At 36.2% G+C, this 25,615-nt stretch overlaps 1 protein-coding gene across 1 annotated transcript in view; it reads right to left on the bottom strand.

Annotated features, from left to right (window-relative positions):
• LOC116294362 (uncharacterized) overlaps positions 1 to 25,615 on the bottom strand; it is a 70,050-nt gene that overhangs the window by 18,651 nt on the left and 25,784 nt on the right. Inside the window, exons 5-15 of the mRNA XM_089023970.1 lie at positions 18,966 to 19,823; positions 17,003 to 17,914; positions 14,995 to 15,963; positions 10,382 to 11,242; positions 5,442 to 6,218; positions 4,897 to 4,932; positions 4,649 to 4,693; positions 3,519 to 3,688; positions 2,719 to 3,069; positions 2,210 to 2,310; positions 1,734 to 1,826 (exon numbers count right to left, since the gene is read on the bottom strand). Coding sequence (XP_088880096.1) covers positions 1,734 to 1,826; positions 2,210 to 2,310; positions 2,719 to 3,069; positions 3,519 to 3,688; positions 4,649 to 4,693; positions 4,897 to 4,932; positions 5,442 to 6,218; positions 10,382 to 11,242; positions 14,995 to 15,963; positions 17,003 to 17,914; positions 18,966 to 19,823 — 5,173 coding nt within the window. The remainder of the gene's footprint in view (positions 1 to 1,733; positions 1,827 to 2,209; positions 2,311 to 2,718; positions 3,070 to 3,518; positions 3,689 to 4,648; positions 4,694 to 4,896; positions 4,933 to 5,441; positions 6,219 to 10,381; positions 11,243 to 14,994; positions 15,964 to 17,002; positions 17,915 to 18,965; positions 19,824 to 25,615) is intronic.

Below are 25,615 nucleotides of genomic sequence, written 5' to 3'. Positions count from 1 at the left end.
AGTACTGCGCTAATCAGTCAGTCTAATACATAAATACTGCAAGTACGTTCCTAGAGTGCCCTTTGCGAAAGTTATTTCTTATTGATAGATTTTAGGGATTTCACGGAACTCGATCCGTATAATACATAGTATCGTGATAGGAAAGAAACATAAAGATGAAGAGTACTACTATACTATACTATTGATATAAGAATAGTATAATATTAATATTATATATATACATTATATATATATATTTTATATATTATAATTATATATCATATCTATCATATACAATATATATTATATAACATAATAATATGAAAAGTATTTTTATATGACTGGAATACATGGAATTAACGGATTCAGTTCCATAATATCCATCATATCCTCCTATATAGAATAAACTTTAAGATTTTAGTCTATCCTTCCTTAATAATGATATAATATATGTTATATATATTATGTAACATAATAATATGAAAAGTATTTTTCTGGGATTGGAATATATGGAATTAACGGATTCAGTTCCATAATATCCATCATATCCTCCTATATAAAATAAACTTTAAGATTTTAGTCTATCTTTCCTTAATAATGATATAATATAGGTTATATATATTATGTAACATAATAATATGAAAAGTATTTTTCTGGGATTGGAATATATGGAATTAACGGATTCAGTTCCATAATATCCATCATATCCTCCTATATAAAATAAACTTTAAGATTTTAGTCTATCTTTCCTTAACAATGATATAATATAGGTTATATATATTATATATCATAATAATATTAAAAGTATTTTTCTATGAAAGGAATACATGGAATTAACGGATTCAGTTCCATAATATCCATCATATCCTCCTATATAAAATAAACTTTATATATATTATATATATATATATATATTATATAACATAATATTATTGATAGTATTTTTCTGCGATTGGAATATATGGAATTAACGGATTCAGTTCCTTAATATCCATCATATCCTCCTATATAGAATAAACTTTAAGATCAGAAACGACTGTATGGCTATGAATTCAATTTTTTTTTTTTGAAATTTTCATAGCATGTAATCCGACTATCAAGTTAACGACATACGGAACATTACGTTCCTTTCTAATTTGTTCCTACAGCATAGACTAATTATACATTCAAATGCACTCTCAGTTTGTAAGTATCGGTCGCAATCTCAAATCAAAGTTGCATGCTATTAAATCTAATATCATATTTTACCACACTATTGACATTGACACCTAGGTCTTATCCAAGAGATAAAATTTTACATTTGAATATAAGGGAACGTAAAGTTTGAGAAACGATCATCTTCACCGTCATTTTCATCATCATCACCGTCATCACCATCATCATCAACATCATCATCACCATCATTATCACCATCATCATCATCATCATCACCACCATCATCATCATCATCACTATCATCATCGTCATCATCATCTTCACTATTATTTTCATCATCATCACCACCATCACCATCATCATCACCACCATCAGCAGAATTCTTATGAACGACTCTTAAACGACTTCCCGCGCGTCGTGCAGCGTTTACTTGTGGTATATCATCGACTGACTATTCCTACCGGTTTACAATATTTCTTTTTTAGAACCAAAAGAATGTTGTATTCGAAAGATGTGATTATGTTTCTTCAAGCAAATTTTTCTCGGAAAAAAATTCCGAGCTCCAGTTTTTCTTTGATGTATATATTGTATTCACTCACCGTGGATGATCGTAGTAAATGTCATTCCCGTGTCCTGCATTGAAGCCCACTACAGGAAGACCTTTGGAGTTATAGTACCTGCCATAATCCTCTCTGTTGATAAAATACGATAAAAAATTATTCACGAATTTTGTTACTAAGTCAAGGCTTAATAAAGCAAATAGAGATTGGGTCGATGCTATTCCTCTCATATCCAACTGGATCTCATGGCACTTCTAATAATAATACCCACTATCCCTGTGTGCCATTCTCATGCACTGACCCTGCGCTTTGTATACAGACTGCTTAGCGGCGTAGATCCTTTCCGCAATGGTACACTCCCCTAACTTACTAAGAGATACTTGCTAGCTCTCCTTAACCAGGCTCACTGGAGGTGAGCACAAAGCGTAAGGAAGGCCTCGGAGAGAAGCGCGAGGCGAGCGCAAGGAAAAACACGAGCTTTTTTATGAAATGGGAAAAGATTTAAAACACGATACCTTTTAGCAGGAACAGACCACTGGATGCCATTTTTAGGATAGTTGTACATGACGAAGGAGAACTCACCATTTGTTATGAGGACGGCCTGGAATGTGTTGTACTTTAAAATAAATCACAAAAAGGAATTACAATCAGTGTATCATTTGGAGTAACAGATATAGTATTATGTAAGGGGTTCGGATGCAGAATCCATGCGGGGACGACACACTTCCCTCACGCATGCGTGACAGCCCTCTAGAATGATTTTTGGGACATGTATCACGCTAATATGAATAAATGCTGAAAGTATAAGCTCAAGTCCAATGAAGACGAAAGTGACGAACACTGCCTTCCATCCACTTGAACCTTTCTAATTCAATTAGAATTTGCGTGACTGCGCGAAACTCCAGGCATCATGGTGTGGATATTAACAGTGCGTTTGAACCAGTCACTGCGCACGAAATAATTATTCATCATTTATAGCACAGTTTCACAGAGTGGTTACTGAGTTTTGCTATGAGAGCATTACCTTATCCCGTAATGCAGATCTCCATGCTGAGTACCAGTGTCTAATGTTGACCCACGTGACAACTAGAACCAATGTTGCCTCAGTAAATTCGTTAGGTAACACATTGTTTTGAGTGTGTTTATTGACATCTTTCACTGCCCTTGTTAGTACATCTTGCGCTGCAGGATCACTTTCCTTGTAAAGATGGTAAAACACTTTTGAGACGCCAGAACGAAATGAGTACACTCTGTCAACCAAAGCCCAGTAAGGAGCGAGTATGGCTTCTTCGTCAAACCAGTAACGCTTTGCAAAGTTGTTTGGCCACCTTCGGTACCAAGGATGGTTGAAGGATATCATTCCATTGCGACATACCTGACAGACAACATTTTTCAAATTAAATAATTTATTTCAAGATTTTGGAAGACTTGCCTGGTAATTAATAACATAGGTCATCCCTAATAGAGGCTTACTAATACCTATTCAACCTTTTTTCCCTATGCATTTTGTTCAAATTTGATTGATAGCCCTGAAACAACCTCTGGGCTGATTAAAGTCAGGGCATGGCTAACATACAGATCAAACACTGAAACAACCGCTGGACTGATTAAAGTCAAGGCACGGCCGGCTAACTCACAAATTGAATTCAAACTGCATGATTTAGCGCGTTAGGTTTTGTGGAAGGAGGAAAACTGGAGAACCTGGAGAAAAGCCCTCAGATCAAGGAAGAAGGAAGAGACCTAACAAACTCTACTCACATGTGATGGCTAAGTATTCCACAGAATAATACTATTTTATGTTGTCACTTTGACTTTGTTACTTACATAAAGTTTGTAGTGTCGTCTTCCAAAAAATACCATGCCTCTCGCATCTAACTGTATCTCAGGACATTTCGAATACCAATAATAACCATACTCAGTATCCTGTTTGTCATTAGCCTTGGTTCCATACGGGTACATGATTGGATCAGGCCCTGGTGGTGTCGTGGTCGGCGCTAGTAAAGATATATCAAGAATTATAAGCGATTATAATTCAGCATTATTTTCAGATTTCTTACAACAGAGCGTTTTCACGTGACGTCACAGCCACCATTATGGGGTATCAAAACAATACATTTTCTATCCTCCGGGAATTGAACTCTATTTTTATGCAAATACTGTGCAGAAAGTTTCTGTTGTTTATGGCTGCCTTCTCACGTGAGTGAAAACGCGCTATAGACCTAATCCATTGTTTTCCCAACTCAGACCACGAGTCATTCCCTGAAGTATCATTTCTTTGTTTAACGGTTGCGCACATGAGTAGACACATAAATATTGGATATAACTCAAACAAAGAATCTTATTCTCAAGAGAATGGCACATGATCTGAAATGGGAAAATGTTGGCCTAGATGGATTAGGTCCATTATGATGGGAGTGAGAAAAGTAAAATTCGAAGGTCGTCATGTTCAGTGGTCGATAAGGGGCGACTTGATTGACTCTAAGTAATATTTAACAGATCAAAAACAGTTTTACGTGTTTGATACTCTGATCAAAACACGCGGGATGTTGGGAGAACACGAGAGGAGCGTAGGAAACCACGACGCGTAGCGGAGTGGATTCCAGCTTCTCGAGTGTTCTCTCAACATCCCAAGTGTCTTGATCAGAGTATCAAACACAGAAAACTGTTTTTGATTTGTTTTATAAAATAACAAACGCGCGAAAAGATCGAAAAAAAGCAAAGTCTAAGTAAATTCTCCCTACGTGCCGTCTTATTCAAACTGACCAATGAGCGCGCGCGATAGATTAAAAATGACGATAGCATGTTTTGATACTCTCATCAAACATGGTTTTCGACCAATCATAGCGCGCGTAGTATCCCAATTATTTTATAAACAAAAATCATACTACTTTCTTACTTTCAAACACGATGGCATAGTCGCTACGCTACTGATGATGTTACTTCTAAAGTCTTACCTGCGGTAGTAGCTTCTGTTGTCGACTCCGTGGGTTTGGTAGCTGCTGTGTTTTAAGAGAAGAGATGAAAAGTACGAGAATTAAGCTGATTGGTGGCTCGCACACGACAAAAGAGGCCAAATTTCTCGTCAAGAAGTCAAACAAAATGGCGATTATGACGTCACAACCACACCAAGAATACGTTTTCATGTAAGTATATAAACACGATTTAATTAATTAATGTTTATAGTTCATAGCACGAGCCTTACCTGTCGTAGTAGCATTCCCGTAGGGAGGTTGTGTTGCTGTGTTTAAGAAAACACATGAAAAGTAAGAGAAGCTTTAAGTTAATCTAAGAGAACTTTTGTCAAATTTTGTGAACATCCCCCTGAGTCCTCGCAACAATAAACTCCTTCCTAGAGTATTAATGTTCGGTAATAAGGGCGCGGAGTCTTGCCGGTAAGATATCGCAACATAGTTTTCATACTTTATGCAACAAAAAAACATTTGTTGTACGCTGATTGGTAATAGGCCCTTGCAGTACTTCGAAATGCACCTCAATTTCGAGGACATAACGATAGGTTTCTAATTCATATTATATGAGATTGAAATTCTTTTGTTTTGTGCTCCAAATTGAACTCTTTTGACGTCACAAGGCAAGGGGTGTGTCTACAAGCAATGTATTCGCTCTGCAACATTGTTGCGTGGCATGTTGCACAAAAAGCGGACCCTAAACATCCTCATTACTGTGTGGCATATTCTCGTGCGCATATCACGGTAAAGCCGATTTACAAATCACAGTAAGGTGACTTACGAGGAAGTGTGCTTGGCCCGGAATCAGTTGTAGGGATAATGCTTGAATTACTACTTGACCACTGTATGGTACTTGTTGGTGTGGGTTTTATGGAAGAACTGGAATAGTCCACTGTTGTAGTGATGGTTGTGGCTGTGCTGTTGCCATAGTCTACTTCTGCTGTACTTGTTGGTGTGGGTTTTATGGAAGAACTGGAATCCGCTGTTGTAGTGATGGTTGTGGTTGTGCTGTTGCCATAGTCTACTTCTGCTGTACTTGTTGGTGTGGGTTTTATGGAAGAACTGGAATCCGCTGTTGTAGTGATGGTTGTGATTGTGCTGTTGCCATAGTCTACTTCTGCTGTACTTGTTGGTGTGGGTTTTATGGAAGAACTGGAATCCGCTGTTGTAGTGATGGTTGTGGTTGTGCTGTTGCCATAGTCTACTTCTGCTGTACTTGTTGGTGTGGGTTTTATGGAAGAACTGGAATAGTGCGCTGTTGTAGTGATGGTTGTGCTGTTGCCATAGTCTACTTCTGCTGTACTCGTTGGTGTGGGTTTTACGGAAGAACTGGAATCCACCGTTGTGGTGGTGGTGGGTGTTGTAGTATGATTAGAATACATCGTGCTGGAAGTTGCATTACCAATTGTAGCGTTCTCATACCATCGAACAGTACTCGTTGGCGAAGGAAGTACATTAATACTTGTTATATTCATCATGCTGGAAGAAACTGTGCGACTTGATTCTATTGCAACAATAGTAATATTGACTGGCGTGACTGAAGTGTTAACAGCATTGACTACGACAAAGAGAAAAGCATATGTAAGACTGAAAAGCCTTCCAATTAAAGACATTACTTTTTTCAGGCAAATAGAAAACAAGACTAAAAAATTATTTAATTTGAAGTATTTCTTATATAGTAAAAACAGTAAGCGACGAAAAACTTTTTTTCGCATGATATTGCATTATATTAGTAGTCTACTTTCGAGTTCTATAATATATAATATTTCAATTCTTGATATTTTAATAGCTAATTTGTTATTATGTGCAATTTATTTGCCGAATAGCAGTATTTCTTTCTTTCTTTCTTTCTTCTTCCTTCCTTCCTTCCTTCCTTCCTTCCTTCCTTCTTTCTTATTCAATTGTGATCTTAAGGTACCGGGGGACCTTCGCGACAGGTGTTCACTAAAAACGTCATAGCGCACTAACTATTCATCTGATGGCTACAAAAGTATATATTTTCTTAATGCATGCTGAATATACACAGATTTCAAACATGAGAATTATTTTTAGAACAATCTTATCAGTTTTTCAAGATTGCGAGTTTCATAATTTTCGACCGCTTTTTTCAAAAAGTTCCCGAAACACGGGATTTTTTTGACTAGGAATTAGTTGACGTCACCGTAAAGAGCACAGTTTAATCTCCAGAACGGTATCTCAGAATTTTGATGTCTCGTCTCGTTTTAAAGTTATTTCATGATTTATGCGTAAAAGAGGTAAAAATCACGTCAATCAACTTTGAGAACAAATATTTCCGCAACAAATGTGTTTATCAAAATTCTGAGACACGGTTTTGGAGATTAAACTGTGCTCTTTACGGTGACGTCAACTATTTCCTAGTCAAAAAAAATCCCGTGACCTTTATTTTACCATCAGCCACTTTCATGCTTAATGTCAATATTAGCTACTCAGGTAGATATGTTGAGTTGACAGCACATGGTGGTCTGTGTTTGACCACCATTTGAAGCAGATAATGAGATTCAAAGACTTTGATCAGACTTTAGTGATGGAAACCTAGCAATTTTATTGACTCCACACGCTATTCAATTACACAAATCATATCATGTTAAATTTCTCTTGTGTTTGTTTACTGTTTCTCATGGTAACAACATCACCGTTGGATCTAGAAACGCTGGAATGCTGAACATAGATTTTTCAATTATGGCAATGACTGCAGTCAACTATGTTTCATAGGGAGTTTCATAACATTATACTAGATGCGTCTTAAGTTTGTACGTGTCATTTTTCTCTCTGACCTTTGTTAAGCAAAATATTTTGAAAAATATGTATGTGCAATCGAATCCTTTAGTCTTTTCAGCAGGATTTTCAGACAATAAACCAAAACAACGACAGCGTTCTCTATGTTAGCTGGCCACTATGCATGTTTGTTTGTTGTTTTTTTTTGGTTTTTTTTTGTTTTTGCTTTGTGTGTGTGTGTGTTTTTGTTTTTGTTGTTGTTGTTTTGTTTTGTTTTGTTTTTTTGTTGTTGTTTTTGTTTTGCAATAAAATGCATCAAAGACATGCTTAAAGCTTCATTTGATATTGTGATTGCATTAAAAGTTTTAAAATGCTTTTAAATTCCATGACTTGGAAAACAGAAGGAACAGCGATTCAAAGTAACGTTTTTTTTCCTGGACTTCGCGCCATTTGACACCGTTAATTCATATTTCAATGACCGACCGTTTCGAATCGTGAGGCGAGAATTGCACTAAAGAAATTGGCCAAAATGGTAGGCAGGATGTCAAAATTGATCGAGCCAAACTAGGCTTTTTTTTCATCGATTTCACTAACGGATTTTTCAGCTTTCTGACGCTTTACTTCCTTGTTCAAAGACAGCACAAAGTCCTCTAGATCTGTAACTAACGTTAGAAAACTCATTAATAATTCATGACGAAAACACAATAGAAATCATGACCATGAAGGTGACTTTATATCTGATATAGATTCGTCTTCATTTGCATAAACTTTAACTTGGATTTTCTCTATCAAACTTGGTTCATTTCGTAAAGTATTCTGTACAATATGAGAACATACATCATGAGTTTTCTAAGTACTGTTTAATAAACTCGCAGATCGTGTCTTATCGGGTCTAAAACCGGAATGTTCTCTGTGGAATGTTCTCTTCCCCACGGCCCCCTGTAATTCAATCGTGCCCTGATTTAGTTCCGCCCAGTTTTTGTTTCAGATCTTGGTAAAATGAGAGGGGTTCCTTTTCTTGCCAACCTAAATTTTAGATTTTTTTTATGAATGAAACTCTCATGAAAATTCTTGCAAGTAATGGTACATAACGAATGAAATAACATTACAAATTTTTGCACTGAAGCATTTCGGTCTTTTTTTCGTGCCAAAAGCTCTTTTCAAGTTCAATTCCTAGACACGAGCTAAATTGTACGCATGTACAAATATTTGTAGATGAGAAAGTTTCCGCATGCGTGCATTTGAGCACAGTTTCCAAGAATTTAGTGATTTGATAGGAAAAGAAATGCTGGTTTTCTATTACAATACGTCTACTATACACAAAATCTGGGTGCCTTACTCTGGCATGACCAAGATACTATATTAAAAAAAACAATATGAAAGGCTTAGCCTTGAAGTTTTAAGTAATGACTTAAAATTTTAACATATTGTAACTGGATCCATTCACGACATTTGACATTTTCAACAAATTTACATACAGATTACGACCATGTGTAGACGTGTCATGGACATGGTTGACTTTCAAAATATTTGCGCCGAGAAAGTTGAAATGTGAGATGAAATGATAATTCCATTTCAATGTAAAATAAAAAAAAGACATTTATATAGAACAGCTGTTAAACTTAGAACCAACAATTCATTTCACCACACCTATGGTAAACAATATAGAAGGAAACAATGTACAAGCGCCCTTCCCAAACAAAGACCGAAAAACCCTTTTTCCGAAATAATTATTTATCTTTTTCCTCTCGAAATCAAATATAAATTCATCTCGAAAACCAGTTGGAATTATTTATGTTTCCGTCGTCTGCGATCGTTTGCAATCGCGATCGTAGACGATCGCAGGAATAGAATCGGGTTCTGTTCCAGCGATCGGTTGCGATCGGTTGCGATCGTCTGCGATCGTTTGCGATTATATGTGAACAGAATTCTGCGATCGTGAGATTGGAAGGTGTCCCACAATTCTCAGTTTTCCATAAAACACGTGTATGTCTTTGATTTTCACAAGCGAAAAAGCATTTAGTTTTAGTTTTTTCCCCAGATATAACTGGTTCAAAAGTATCAACACAAGATTATACATGCTAATATACTGGCGTTTGTAAGCCATATAGGCAAGTAAACAACTGTCGTTTGGGGGTATATTTTAACTTTGTTTAGTCATTTGAGTTCTGTGACCGGCTGCCGCTCATTTAGACACTTCGTTTTTGCTCATATACCGACAATCTCAAAACCTTTCCAATGGAGCTTAAATTTACCAAACCAAATTGAACTTTCAAACAACGGCACAAACATTAATTTCTTAGTTTTAAGGGTAAATTTCATGGCAATCTTTACGAAAATCCTTAGTCCTGCGTTGATTCGGGAAGCGTGATTTTCGCATGTATTTCAACCAAATTCAACAGGTTTCTATGCAGTCAGAATTAATTTCCCCAAATCAATCTTTAAAGTTTTGAAAAGGTCTATTCTTCCTCAACTTGCAGCATAAATATTATTTCAATCAGAGAACTTGTCCATAGTTAAATCTTTTTTTCTTTTGAGGCAACTAATTAGCATATGTAAACACAGGCCTCCCATTTTCCCTCGCCAAAAATTCGTCCCTTTCCCAATAAGCTTGAAATCCAGTCCAATGAACAAAAAAGGGCGATACATTAAGAAGAAAGTTCAAAAATTGTCATATATGGTTTATTTTTTACGCGCGCTCTGTTCAAAGTTTGTCCATTTTCACTCCTCTTGAGCGTCTCTTGCTTGGGTTTCGGTCGAACCTCTTCTGTGGCCGTTTTCTCGAAAATAAAATAATATTTTCGAAAACCAACTACCCAGGGATTCATATCTAATAATGGCCTATCTACCTTCAAAAGAAGAGCGAATTTGATTTTTTGACCCTTGCCACCATTTGTTCGATTCTTGTGGACATTGCCTCTTAATATCCTACTCTTTTCCAGAATAATCAAAATATTGAAAAAATTAATATAGAACTATCATTACCTTCTGAAGATTTGGTAATCCAAGACTTTATACTCGTAGCAATAATAGATGATGTTTTGGAAGATATAGTTGGTGTTGTAGCATTTGAAGTTGGTCCTGTGGTAGTAATTGGAGATGTGGTTGGTATTGTACCATTTGTAGTTGGTCCTGTGGTAGTAATTGGAGATGTGGTTGGTACTGTTGCATTCACAGTAGGTCGTATCTCATCAAGAACTCGAAGGTCGACAGAGTCGTTCACTGTCTTTGTTATCCCGTTCGCTTGCGAAAAAGCAATTTCAATTCTAAAGACATACACCGAGTTATTCAAGAAAACATCAACTGTGCTGTTATCCAAATTGTACCCTTGCTTCGTGATGTCATTCAAGACGAAATATACATATCCCTGACGAGATGATTCGTTTAAACCGACGTGAAGCCGAAATTTGGACACTTCCGTTTTTATCTTGCCATTGCTGGAATTAAAGAATCCAATCTCTTTCTTCGTAAGTGCTTCATTATTTTTTCGATACCTTATGATTCTGACCGAGTCTATAACAACACAATTACAGTAAGTGAAGTCAAACTCCCATGTCAGGGTGACGTTCGTGCTGTTTTGTCCGATAACAACGACCAGTGGGTTTGGTGGTTTCTTGGTGAATCTTATGGTGTTGTTCTTACTTCCATCTGGTACAGATGGCGTAGTGGTAGTTGGTGCAACTGTAGTATTCCACGGTAGTGCAGTGGTAGCACCGACCGTGGCATTTGGTACGACTGTAGTATATCCAGGGGTTGGAGTTGTAGCACTGACCGTTGTGGTTCGTACAAGTGTAGTTATCCCAGGTGTTGGAGTTGTAGCACTGACTGTTGCAGTTATTGCAATCTCTGTACAAAAAAGAAAAAAGAAAAAGATTCAAATTTCTATTTTGATTTGTAATTCAATCGTGCCCTGATGTAGTTCCACCCAGTTTTGTTTCAGATCTTGGTAAAATGGGAGGGGTTCCTTTTCTTGCCAACCTAAATTTTAGATTTTTTTATGAATGAAAACTCATGAAAATTCTTGCAAGTAATGATACATAACGAATAAAATAACATTACAAATTTTTGCACTGAAGCATTTCGGTCTTTTTTTCGTGCCAAAAGCTCTTTTCAAGTTCAATTAGTCCTAGAACACGAGCTAAATCGTATGCATGCGCGCAAGTTATACAAATATTTATGCAGATGATAAAGTTGTGCATGCGTGAATTTGAGCACAGATTCCAAGAATTTAGTGATTTGGTAGGAAATATAGTTTTTTATTACAATACGTCTACTATACAAAAAATCTAGGTGCCTTACTCTGGCGTGACCAAGATTACCAAAAACAAGTTGTAACTGAATCCATTCATGGAAGTTGACATTTTCAACAAATTTACATACAGACTACGCCGGACCATGTGTAGACGTGTCATGGACATGGTTGATTTTCAAAATATTTGCGCCGAGAAAGTTGAAATGTTAAATGAAATGATAATTCCATTTCAATGTAAAATAAAAAAAGACATTTATATAGAACAGCTGTTAAACTTAGAAGCAACAATTCCTTTCACCACACCTATGGTAAACAATATAGAAGGAAACAACGTATAAGCGCCCTTCCTCAAACAAAGACTGAAAAAGATTTTTTATCTTTTTCCTCTTGAACTCAAAAATTCAAATTCATCTTGTTCATTTCGAGGTGTTGAGAAAAACCAAAGGGAATTATTTATGTTTCCGTCGAATTCTCAAAAAAATATCTCACTATGCGGAGTTTTTATTTCATGATACGAGATTCTAAACCTAAAACAATATTTAAAATAATCTTTTACGAATTAAAAATCAAGATACTTTACGCAAACTATCGACCTTTTCAATCCTTAAAGATATACAATAAAAAAAATTATATATCTACATTTCTCATTAAGGATTTATAGTATATCTTAAAGGATTTAAACGGTCAATAAAGACGAAACTAGTTTCCCTAAAGGATCAGTTGATTTTTTGTGCGCAAAAATAGTTTCCTTTTAGCAAATGCCGGACAATCGGTTTGGTTTTGAAATAGCAGACGTCGGTTTTCAAACCAGTAAATAGGAGAAACAGAACTGCTATCTGTGATAGACTTACCCCGAAACGATGAACTATTAATAAAGACAATGGCCATCAACGACGAGAAGATGGATAAGCGGTTCATTTTGAATGATTCAACTGAATTTCTGAATTAATTGCAATTTTCTTTCTGCATTATTGCTCCGCGTCTTTACACACGTCTAGTATTTGCACAAATGGCGTGCTACAAAAAATGCAGACATTTCACTAGTTCTCAGAAAAGGTTTTTCCAAGAAATAGGTGACGCTATTATACGTTAATTATTCTCCCTTTGACCTGTCAGTCCTGGAAAGACTGTCTGACATGTCGTCAATGCGAAAAAATCGACAAAATTCAAACAGTTTCGTATCCTGTCGTGCTTGTTAATGATAAACTCATTAGTATTGGTAATTGCACGATCTCGAGTACAATTAGGAATTTATAGGTGTGAGTGATGTCATCCTTGAAAGTTTTTTGAGCCTTTAGGCGAGTCCAATTTGAGAACTTTCAAAACATCACGATCAGGGTGGGGCTACGTAATATTATAATGATGCCTCATTATGCATTGATTGTCGCTAGGGAGATGAATAAAAATACAGACTTGATTTTCTAGTGTATTGTGTTGGACCAGGCGTTACGTAAGCGACCTAGGAGCCCTTCACTTTCCTTAATCTTGACAGCCATTGATCAAGTCTGGCTGCTTTGTAAGGAATTAATTGTTCTCGGCTATGAAAGTATCGTCTTACTGTCGTATTGGCAATTGATTTGCCTGTGTATTTACAGTCTACGAACCAATCGTATACGAGGTTATAGAATGATGACGCAAGTCTTTGAAACTTTAACGGGTTTACATTAGTAGAGAATGAGTGAACAAATAGACGATGGTATTCTTAGTAGCCGTTTACTCGTAGATTCAAATTTATGTTAGTCCGCCTAAAATAGTAAATAACTTCTTCAAATTAAGTGACGTCAACTATTCAACAGTTTGACTAAATTCACTCCTCATTTGAATAACAATTTAGGGACTGTGCAATAATTATCAGGAGGGGGGACTGAAAAGCCAGAGGGGGGGGGGGGCATCACATAAAATTGATGCTAATATAAGGGGGCTCAAAGTAAAATCACTCATTTGACGGAGGGGGGCCTTAAGTTTTATTCGAAATGTATATAAAAGCAACGTGAATGAAATGCAGGAGGTGTGCCAGAAATTGATGGTTGATAAAACCACTCTCAAATGCTTTGTGCAACATCTTGAGTTTCTTGAATTGAAAGCTCAAAAAAGGAAATCTGAACGAAACACCCTTCCAAACATTAACTGGAAAGATGAACACCAAGTCAAAGCTCTGACAGCAAAACAACTAAAGATCTACCTCAAGCAGAACAATCCAAACGTATTAACAGGAAATAAAGCTGCGCTGGTAGCACATGTCCTTAATTTTGCTCTTGCTGAAACGTCTAGGGATGAAAGAATTAATTCCAATGACAGTAGTACAGAATTCCTGTCCAGTGATTCCGAATACGACTCTGATTCTTCTGAAAACAGCTCTGATGTGGAATCAGATGACTCTGAAACGGACGGTTTTGTTGAACATTCTTATCAAGTACTACTTGTTGCAGACGAGGACATCGAACAAGTAAGCACCGGACTTGCAATAGCATGACAACAGGTATTCACATAAAGACATTTCTAATTGAAGGATGGTAATCATTGGGGGGAGGGGGGGGGTTCAACGTCATTTTTAACGTAACGGGGGAGGGGGGGGGGTAAAAACTAAAAATTTTGTTTTTAAGGGGGGGTACTGCCTAATCTTTTGCTTGATATATCTCATTTTTCAGCTCACCCCCTCCTGATAATTATTGCACAGTCCCTTATAGCCCGAGTAGCGTCCCAAAAGGGATAGGGGTGCGGGGGCTGTGGAGATTGGGTAGTAGGTGGAATGTTCTCTTCCCCACACAGCCCCCCGCCACCCCTCGCCACCCCACCCACCCCCATCCCTACCTCATCCTTTTTGGGCTGCTACATAGACTACACAATCTACACAAGTAATGTCTCTTTATGATTCAGAAGAAGAAAGCTAGACAAAACAGAAACAAGAAGACTCCAACAATATCTTAAAGTTTAAGGGACTTTCTATCGAACCTATATATGAGAATTTATTTTTATACTCCTGGCGTTTTAAACCAATTTTGTGAAAAATAACACTTTTTGATTTAGTTGTTCGATTATTTTCATTTTAGAGTATTGATTTTTTTCAATTCGCGAAATTAAAGAACTGCACAAAATACAAGTAAAGTGCTCAAAAATCGAACATTACTTTACTAACTAGATTATTTTTCTCTTTTCATTCAAAAAAAGTACTTTTCAAAGGTCCCATACCCACAACCTAATATACACAATGCTTAAACTCTGGAAATGGTAATTAATTTCAGGGTCTCGATCTTTGCTTTAGTCAAAAAAATTATTTTCATTTAATACCATACTCTTTTCCAAAATAATCAAAAAATTGAAAAAATAAATATAGAACTATCATTACCTTCTGAAGATTTGGTAATCCAAGACTTTATACTCGTAGCAATAATAGATGATGTTTTGGAAGATATAGTTGGTGTAGTAACATTTGAAGTTGGTCCTGTGGTAGTAATTGGAGATGAGGTTGGTGTTGTACTATTTGTAGTTGGTCCTGTGGTAGTAATTGGAGATGTGGTTGGTACTGTTGCATTCACAGTAGGTGGTATCTCATCAAGAACTCGAAGGTCGACAGAGTCGTTCACTGTCTTTGTTATCCCGTTCGCTTGCGAAAAAGCAATTTCAATCCTAAAGACATACACCGAGTTATTCAAGAAAACATCAACTGTGCTGTTATCCAAATTGTACCCTTGCTTCGTGATGTCATTCAAGACGAAATATACATATCCCTGACGAGATGATTCGTTTAAACCGACGTGAAGCTGAAATTTGGACACTTCCGTTTTTATCTTGCCATTGCTGGAATTAAAGAATCCAATCTCTTTCTTCGTAAGTGCTTCATTATTTTTTCGATACCTTATGATTCTGACCGAGTCTATAACAACACAATTACAGTCAGTGAAGTCAAACTCCCATGTCAGGGTGAAGTTTGTGCTGTTTTGTCCGATAACAACGACCAGTGGGTTTGGTGGTTTCTTGGTGAATCTTATGGTGTTGTTCCTACTTCCATCTGGTACAGATGGCGTAGTGGTAGTTGGTACAGCTGTAGTATTCCACGGTATCGCAGTGGTAGCACCGACCGTTGTTGGTGGTGCAGCTGTAGTACTCTCAGATTTTGCAGTGGTAGCAGCGACCGTTGTAGTTGGCACAGCTGTAGTATTCCACGGTATTGCAGTGGTAGCACCGATCGTTGTATTTGGTACAACTGTAGTATATCCAGGTGTTAGAGTGGTAGCACTGACCGTTGTGGTTCGTACAAGTGTAGTTATCCCAGGTGTTGGAATGGTAGAACCGACCGTTGCAGTTATTGCAATCCCTGTACAAAAAAAAAAAAAGAAAAAGATTCAAAATTCCATTTTGATTTGTAATTCAATCGTGCCCTGATGTAGCTCCACCCAGTTTTGTTTCAGATCTTGGTAAAATTCAAGGGATTCCTTTTATTGCCAACCTAAATTTTAGATTTTTTTTATGAATGAAAACTCATGAAAATTCTTGCAAGTAATGATACATAACGAATAAGATAACATTACAAATTTTTGCACTGAGGCTTTTCGGTCTTTTTTTCGTGCCAAAAGCTCTTTTCTTTTCCACTGAATATTTATTTGTGGTTTTGGCGTACGAAGAATAGATAATTCAAGTTAGGGATTTATACCTAACGAAAACAACTTACTATCTTTTCAAGTTCAATTAGTCCTAGAACACGAGCCAAATTGTACGCATGCGCGCAAATTATACAAATACTTTTGCAGATGATAAAGTTTGCGCATGCGTGCATTTGAGCAATGAAGCTCAGTTTCCAAGAATTTAGTAATTTGGTAGGAAAAGAAATGTAGTTTTTTATTACGATACGTCTACTATACACAAAATCTGGGTGCCTTACTCTGGCGTGACCAAGATATTATATTAACAAAGACAATATGAAAGACATGTTATTGTTTCAATTACTGACTTAAAATTTTAACATATTGTAACTGGATCCATTCATTTTTTTAAATATATTTAACTTTTTAAACCGATTTTGTGAAAAATAACGCTTTTTGATTTAGTTGTTCGATGATTTTCATTTTAGAGTATTGATTTTTTTCAATTCGCGAAATTAAAGAATTGCACAAAATACAAGTCCAGTGCTCAAAAATAGAACATTACTTTACTAACCAGATTATTTTTCTCTTTTCGTTCAAAAAAAGTATTTTTCAAAGGTCCCATACCCACAACCTAAATATACACAATGCTTAAACTCTTTCTAGAAGTAAGAATTAATTTTAGTGTCTCGCTCTTTGGTTTAGTCAGCCAAATTCATTTAATATCATATTCTTTTCCAAAATATTCAAAAATTAATGCTGAACTATAATTACCTTTTGACGATTCGGAAATCCAAGATTTTATACTCGTACCAATAATAGATGATGTTTTGGAAGATATGGTTGCTGTTGTACCATTTGTAGTTGGTCCTACCACTCGAAGGTCCACAGAGTCGTTCACTGTTTTTGTTATCCCGTTCGCTTGCGAAAAAGTAATTTCAATTCTAAAGACATACACCGAGTTATTCAAGAAAACATCAACTGTGCTGTTATCCAAATTGTACCCTTGCTTCGTGATGTCATTCAAGACGAAATATACATATCCCTGACGAGATGATTCGTTTAAACCGACGTGAAGCCGAAATTTGGACACTTCCGTTTTTATCTTGCCATTGCTGGAATTAAAGAATCCAATCTCTTTCTTCGTAAGTGCTTCATTGTTTTTTCGATACCTTATGATTCTGACCGAGTCTATAACAACACAATTACAGTCAGTGAAGTCAAACTCCCATGTCAGGGTGACGTTCGTGCTGTTTTGTCCGATAACAACGACCAGTGGGTTTGGTGGTTTCTTGATGAATCTTATGGTGTTGTTCCTACTTCCATCTGGTACAGATGGCGTAGTGGTAGTTGGTACAGCTGTAGTATTCCACGGTATTGCAGTGGTAGCAGCGACCGTTGTAGTTGGTACAGCTGTAGTATTCCACGGTATTGCAGTGGTAGCACCGACCGTTGTTGGTGGTGCAGCTGTAGTACTCTCAGATTTTGCAGTGGTAGCAGCGACCGTTGTAGTTGGTACAGCTGTAGTATTCCACGGTATTGCAGTGGTAGCACCGATCGTTGTATTTGGTACAACTGTAGTATATCCAGGTGTTAGAGTGTTAGCACTGACCGTTGTGGTTCGTACAATTGTAGTTATCCCAGGTGTTGGAATGGTAGAACCGACCGTTGCAGTTATTGCAATCCCTGTACACAAAAAAAGAAAAAGATTCAAAATTCCATTTTGATTTGTAATTCAATCGTGCCCTGATGTAGTTCCACCCAGTTTTGTTTCAGATCTTGGTAAAATTCAAGGGATTCCTTATCTTGCCAACCTAAATTTTAGATTTTATTTATGAATGAAAACTCATGAAAATTCTTGCAAGTAATGATACATAACGAATAAGATAATATTACAAATTTTTGCACTGAGGCTTTTCGGTCTTTATTTCGTGCCAAAAGCTCTTTTCTTTTCCACTGAATATTTATTTGTGGTTTTGGCGTACGAAGAATAGATAATTCAAGTTAGGGATTTATACCTAACGAAAACAACTTACTATCTTTTCAAGTTCAATTAGTCCTAGAACACGAGCCAAATTGTACGCATGCGCGCAAATTATACAAATACTTTTGCAGATGATAAAGTTTGCGCATGCGTGCATTTGAGCAATGAAGCTCAGTTTCCAAGAATTTAGTAATTTGGTAGGAAAAGAAATGTAGTTTTTTATTACGATACGTCTACTATACACAAAATCTGGGTGCCTTACTCTGGCGTGACCAAGATATTATATTAACAAAGACAATATGAAAGACATGTTATTGTTTCAATTACTGACTTAAAATTTTAACATATTGTAACTGGATCCATTCATTTTTTTAAATATATTTAACTTTTTAAACCGATTTTGTGAAAAATATTGCTTTTTGATTTAGTTGTTCGATTATTTTCATTTTAGAGTATTGATGTTTTTCAATTCACAAAATTAAAGAACTGCAAAAAGTACAAGTAAAGTGCTCAAAACTCGAACATTACTTTACTAAACAGATTATTTTTCTCTTTTCGTTCAAAAAAAGTATTTTTCAAAGGTCCCATACCCACATCCTAAATATACACAATGCTTAAACTCTTTCTAGAAGTAAGAATTAATTTTAGTGTCTCGCTCAGGACTCGCTCTTTGGTTTAGTCAGCCAAATTATTTTCATTTGATATCATATTCTTTTCCAAAATATTCAAAAATTAATGCTGAACTATAATTACCTTTTGACGATTCGGAAATCCAAGATTTTATACTCGTACCAATAATAGATGATGTTTTGGAAGATATGGTTGCTGTTGTACCATTTGTAGTTGGTCCTACCACTCGAAGGTCGACAGAGTCGTTCACTGTCTTTGTTATCCCGTTCGCTTGCGAAAAAGCAATTTCAATTCCAAAGACATACACCGAGTTATTCAAGAAAACATCAACTGTGCTGTTATCCAAATTGTACCCTTGCTTCGTGATGTCATTCAAGACGAAATATACATATCCCTGACGAGATGATTCGTTTAAACCGACGTGAAGCTGAAATTTGGACACTTCCGTTTTTATCTTGCCATTGCTGGAATTAAAGAATCCAATCTCTTTCTTCGTAAGTGCTTCATTATTTTTTCGATACCTTATGATTCTGACCGAGTCTATAACAACACAATTACAGTCAGTGAAGTCAAACTCCCATGTCAGGGTGACGTTCGTGCTGTTTTGTCCGATAACAACGACCAGTGGGTTTGGTGGTTTCTTGGTGAATCTTATGGTGTTGTTCCTACTTCCATCTGGTACAGATGGCGTAGTGGTAGCTGGTACAGCTGTAGTATTCCACGGTATTGCAGCGGTAGCACCGACCGTTGTTGGTGGTGCAGCTGTAGTACTCTCAGATTTTGCAGTGGTAGCAGCGTCCGTTGTAGTTGGTACAGCTGTAATATTCCACGGTATTGCAGTGGTAGCACGGATCGTTGTATTTGGTACAACTGTAGTATATCCAGTTGTTAGAGTGGTAGCACTGACCGTTGTGGTTCGTACAAGTGTAGTTATCCCAGGTGTTGGAGTTGTAGCACTGACAGTTGCAGTTATTTCAATCCCTGTACAAAAGAAAAAAGAAAAAGATTCAAAATTCCATTTTGATTTGTAATTCAATCGTGCCCTGATGTAGTTCCACCCAGTTTTGTTTCAGATCTTGGTAAAATTCAGGGGATTCCTTTTATTGCGAAACTAAATTTTAGATTTTATTTATGAATGAAAACTCATGAAAATTCTTGCAAGTAATGATACATAACGAATAAAATAACATTACAAATTTTTGCACAGAAGCATTTCGGTCTTTTTTTCGTGTCAAAAGATAAATTGTGCGCAAGCGCGCAAGTTATACAAATACTTTTGCAGATGATAAAGTTTGTGCATGCGTGAATTTGAGCAGTTTCTTAGAATTTAGTGATTTGGTAGGAAAGAAATATGTTTTTTTTTAAATTACAATACGTCTACTATACACAAAATTTGGGTGCCTTACTCTGGCGTGACGAAGATACTCATTAACAAAGACAATATGAAAGACATGTTATTAAGTACTGACTATGAATTTTAACAATTTCTAACTGAATCCTTTCATGAAAGTTGACATTTTCAACAAATTTACCGATACAGACTACGCCGGACCATGTGTAGACGTGTCTTCGACATGGTTAATTTCTAAATATTTGCGCCGAGAAAGTTGAAATGTGAGATGAAGTGATAATTTCATTTCAATGTAAAATAAAAAAAGACATTTATATAGAACAGCTGTTAAACTTAGAAACAACAATTCCTTTCCCCACACCTATGGTAAACAATATAGAAGGAAATAATGTATAAGCGCCCTTCCCAAAAAAAGACTGAAAAACCCTTTTTCCGAAATAATTAATTATCTTTTTCCTCTCGAAATCAAAAATTCAAATTCATCTCGTTAATTTCGAGGTGTTGAGAAAAACCAGTGGAAATTATTTATGTTTCCGTCGAATTATCAAAAAAATATCTCACTATGCTGAGTATTTATTTCATGATACGAGATTCTAAACCTAAAACAATCTTTAAAATAATCTTTTCCGTCTTAAAAATCAAGATTCTTTACGGAAACTATCAACCTTTCAATCTTTTCCGTCTTAAAAATCAAGATACTTTACGGAAACTATCGTCCTTTCAATCTTTTCCGTCTTAAAAATCAAGATTCTTTACGGAAACTATCAACCTTTCAATCTTTTCCGTCTTAAAAATCAAGATACTTTACGGAAACTATCGACCTTTTCAATCTTTTCCTTCTTAAAAATCAAGATACTTTACGGAAACTATCGACCTTTCAATCTTTTCCGTCTTAAAAATCAAGACACTTTACTATCGACCTTTAATCTTTTCCTTGCAATGCACGTCACTTCCGGTCATTATGTATGCATATTTCCAGCTGACGGTCAAGCATTCAGCTGGCGTACAAAGCGGTGTATGTGTTTACAAGTTCTCAAAAGTAAATTTTCGTAAAATATGCCCGATTCCTGTTCAGTTTATGGTTGTTCAAACCGATCTAATAAGAAAGAAGAAAAGGGTTTGTTAGAATACCTAAAGAAGTGGTTCACAAGGGAGATCGGACAAGAAATTTATCAACAAGACGTCGCCACCGATGGCTGGCTATCCCCGTGGCTATCCTGACTTAACAGTACTGTATCTTCGAAAGGAGTTGAATCTTCACACGCTCGTGTATGTAGCGATCACTTCGTAAAAGGTATTTAACAATTCTATATTTGTTTGAGTTTGAAATTCAGATGTCATTTCTTTGCTTTGCACGTGTTGGTTTGTTGTAAACACTGAAAATGCGATGATGCTTGTAGAGTGTTTGTAGGTTCGTCGCGTCGCATCGAAGTCTGTTTACTAAACAAATTCTATACATGTATATCTTATCTAGGTTGTCCAAGCAATATAAAAGACGAAGACGACATAGATTGGGCCCCTACGTTGAAGCTTGGCCATCAGAAGATGAAACAAGCCACAGAGAGCTCTATAAAACGCGGTGAGAGAACAGCAAACAGAGATCTGAAACGTCTCCATTCCGAAGCTGCTAGTGCCTTGCTTGACTATAAATGCAGAAGCAAGCTCGGCTGATTGATGAAGAAATTTCTTATGAACAAACCATAGATGATCCGCACCTATCAGCCCAAGGTAAAAATATGTAACTTATTTATTATTTACTTCAAAGCTTTGTTATTGATGCCACGATTCCCTTTTTTATTACAGACACACAGACAGAAACGACAGAAAACGCGAATCGTCAGAATGCAGAATGCCAGACGGATCTCACCAGCGATCTTTTGTGTGCAATAGAAGAGGAGTTAAACATAACACGTCAAAAGCTCTCCGACTTGCAGGCAAAGACATTAAATGAAAATAAAAAACGATGTTTACACTACGAGATAGTTGGAAATGTCCGGGAACTGAAAGGCAGGAAAGGCGGCGAAATCCTTCGAAAAGTCCTTTGGTTTCATAGAATATGAAATTCCATCACAGATAGAAATTTTGTTTAAATATCTTGACTTGGGTATGCAGTCAAGATAACTAGCGTACTCTGAAAGAGCGTTTTTTTGGGGCAGATTGATCGTTAACTTGACCCAAGCGAGCCGCCATCTTTGTTTACTTGACCGTCACTTGGAAACCGGAAGCAAAATTTCAGTCAAATTGTCACGAGATTGCAAGCAAAGAAATCAAGATACTTTACGGAAACTATCGACCTTTCAAACTTTTCCATATTAAATATCAAGATACTTTACGGAAACTATCGACCTTTCAATCTTTTTCGTCTTAAAAATCAAGATACTTTACGGAAACTATCGACTTTTCAAACTTTTCCATATTAAATATCAAGATACTTTACGGAAACTATCGACTTTTCAAACTTTTCCATATTAAATATCAAGATACTTTACGGAAACTATCGACCTTTCAATCTTTTCCGTCTTCAAAATCAAGATACTTTACGGAAACTATCGACCTTTCAATCTTTTCCATATTAAATATCAAGATACTTTACGGAAACTATCGACCTTTTCAATCTTTTCCGTCTTCAAAATCAAGATACTTTACGGAAACTATCGACCTTTCAATCTTTTCCGTCTTAAAAATCAAGATACTTTACGGAAACTATCGACCTTTCAATCTTTTCCGTCTTAAAAATCAAGATACTTTACGGAAACTATCATCCGTTTCATTACTATAAAAACCGGATGAAAGTTTTAAACTATATTAATTCAAGGATTAAAACGGTCAATTAAGACGAAACTAGTTTTTTTATGCGCAAAGAAAGTTTCCTTTTAGTAAATGCCGGACAATCGGTTTGGTTTTGAAATAGCAGACGTCGGTTTTCAAACTAGTAAATAGGAGAAACAGAACTGCTATCTGTGAGAGACTTACCCCGAAACGATGAACTATTAATAAAGACAATGGCCATCAACGACGAGAAGATGGATAAGCGGTTCATTTTAAATGATTCAACTGAATTTCTGCAACATTAATTGCAATTTTCTTTCTGCATCATTTCTCCGCGTCTTTACACGCGTCTAGCATATTTGCAATAATACAATACAATACAATACATTTTATTTGCATTCTTTTTTACATTTTTAGAATACTAAGGTTCTAATTACAAATTAATCGGTTACTTACATTTTTCTTTCCTCAAATTTTTGTTATTAGTTAATTTTTTTAGAATGTCAGTGTCTAATTTAACACTTAGTTTTCGAGTTAGACACTCATTTGTAATTGTTTTTTATCAAGAGCAATACACAAAATATGTTAATTACGATACCAAATAATATGAAACAAATAAATAAATCTAGCCATATAGAAGAGGTTATGTAAAGCAACTAATCTAGAATCTAACTATATATTTATAATTGTATTTACAATATTTATATCATATATAATTGTTTTAGTAGTTAATTCGAAGATGAGGGGCATTGGCTTTGTAGCAAATGCTCCTTAACCTTTTTTTAAATAAATGAAGGATTTTTAAACTAATTTGGTTTCAGTTGGAATTTCTTTCCATAGATATGGGGCATGTTGTAAAAGGTTGACTGGACTGGACTCACAAAACATGGACTAACAAAACATGGACTCACGAAACATTAAAAAAATTATAGATTTAAATATTATGATTGAGGAATCAAGAGTTTCAGATTAGTAATGAATCGCTTTAAATGGTAACTTATTTTTACCTACAGGCCGCGGAAACATTTAATAATAAGATTGGATTTATTTCCTCAACTGTCGTATACAAAAGCTTAATCATGCAACATTCCCAGGACTTTATAATTTAAAAAAAGTAATTTCCTTTCAATTTTTTCTTTAATTAGTTTTGAATCAATTCATTATTCAACACCGCGTCACGTTGATTCTTGGTTTACGCTCAAATGCAAAGTCGTTGTCGGGTAGAACGAAATGTTGAGTTGAAGCATAAGAAGAGATTCGCTGGCCTCCCGGTAAACATGCTGGTATTCCTGACACTAAACAGTGATGTCCCGTACCCTGACGTAGGCGGTCGCGGTGACCTTTCGGATTACCATTCAATGCATTCCACCGTCGTTCAAAGGAATAATAATAATAATAATAATAATAATAATAATAATAATAATAATAATGATAATAGTGATAATGATATTTATTTAGACACGATTGATATTACAGCATGGCTGATGTGGTCGTGTATAATTTTCAGACTATAATAAAATAATTATTGGAGACGAGAAGAAAACATTAAAATAAGAGAATAAAGAAATCGATGAATAAGACAACATAAGATGAAACTAAAATTAAGTCCTTAACAGAGTTGATATTATAATAGATATAGTTGTTATTTACATATTTACATTATTCACTTACATAATTACACAAAATTCATATGTTGCATTGTTCTCATAAGTCAGTACGAAGGGCATGTTTTAACTCCTTTTTAAATATAGATTTGGATTTGAATGTCTAATGGATTTCTTGCCGTAGTTGGTACAGTGTCGTGGCAGCTTTATGATGTTGGACCCTCGAAGATTGTATCCAACGTCTCGCCCTGTGAAGAGTTGTTGCAGGTCGTGGTGCGAGTTTTCGTCGTGTAGGCACATGTCTACGAAAACGCCAAGTTTGATGTTGAAGAAGTGGGTCAGTGGTTTCCAGTGCAGTTGGTCCATGATCTGAGTTCTTGGAGTATCCCATGGCAAGCCATGGATGATACGAGCAGCACGGAAATGGATCTTTTGTGGGCTCCATAAGCGTCTTGTTGCAGGACCCCAGATGAGTAGGCCGTGCGTGACCGCTGGCAGAATTATCTTGAAGTAGAAATCTAGTCTGACGTGCTTTGGTGGAAATCTTAGTGACTTGAGGAGGTTGATCTTCTGTACAAAGAATGTGGTCAGATTTGTGACATGCTGTAGCCAGGATAGTTTATCATCCAGTTCGAGTCCTAAGCATCTTGTGTGGTGCACCTGTTTGATAGTACATGAGCCAAATCTAACTGCAGGTGATGGGCCAATGAAACTAGATCTTCGCAGAATCATTGACTCGCACTTGCAATTGTCTGGGCGTGGAGTCAGATAGATGTTATCTGATACACCAATGTTCACTATTTTCTTCAACGGTATGTCGTGATCAATTGAGTCGAATGCCTTCTTGAAATCGAAGAACACGATACGCACTACATGTCACGTCATGTTTACAAGAAGTAGCTCGCTTGAAAGACCCTTCTTGTAGGCCCATTGACATGGACTAAACAGGTTGTTGGTTGTCATATGTAGGGTCAGAGCATCAGATACCATGGTTTCCATCATCTTGCTTGGAATGCAAAGGAGTGAGATTGGACGATAGTTGGACTTTT

Source organism: Actinia tenebrosa, unplaced genomic scaffold (genome assembly GCF_029948245.1).
Source record: "Actinia tenebrosa isolate PJP-AT-01 unplaced genomic scaffold, QUT_ActTen_1.0 PGA_scaffold8__29_contigs__length_14323225, whole genome shotgun sequence".
Lineage (NCBI taxonomy): Eukaryota > Metazoa > Cnidaria > Anthozoa > Actiniaria > Actiniidae > Actinia > Actinia tenebrosa.
This window is presented reverse-complemented; position numbering and strand designations above follow the sequence as displayed.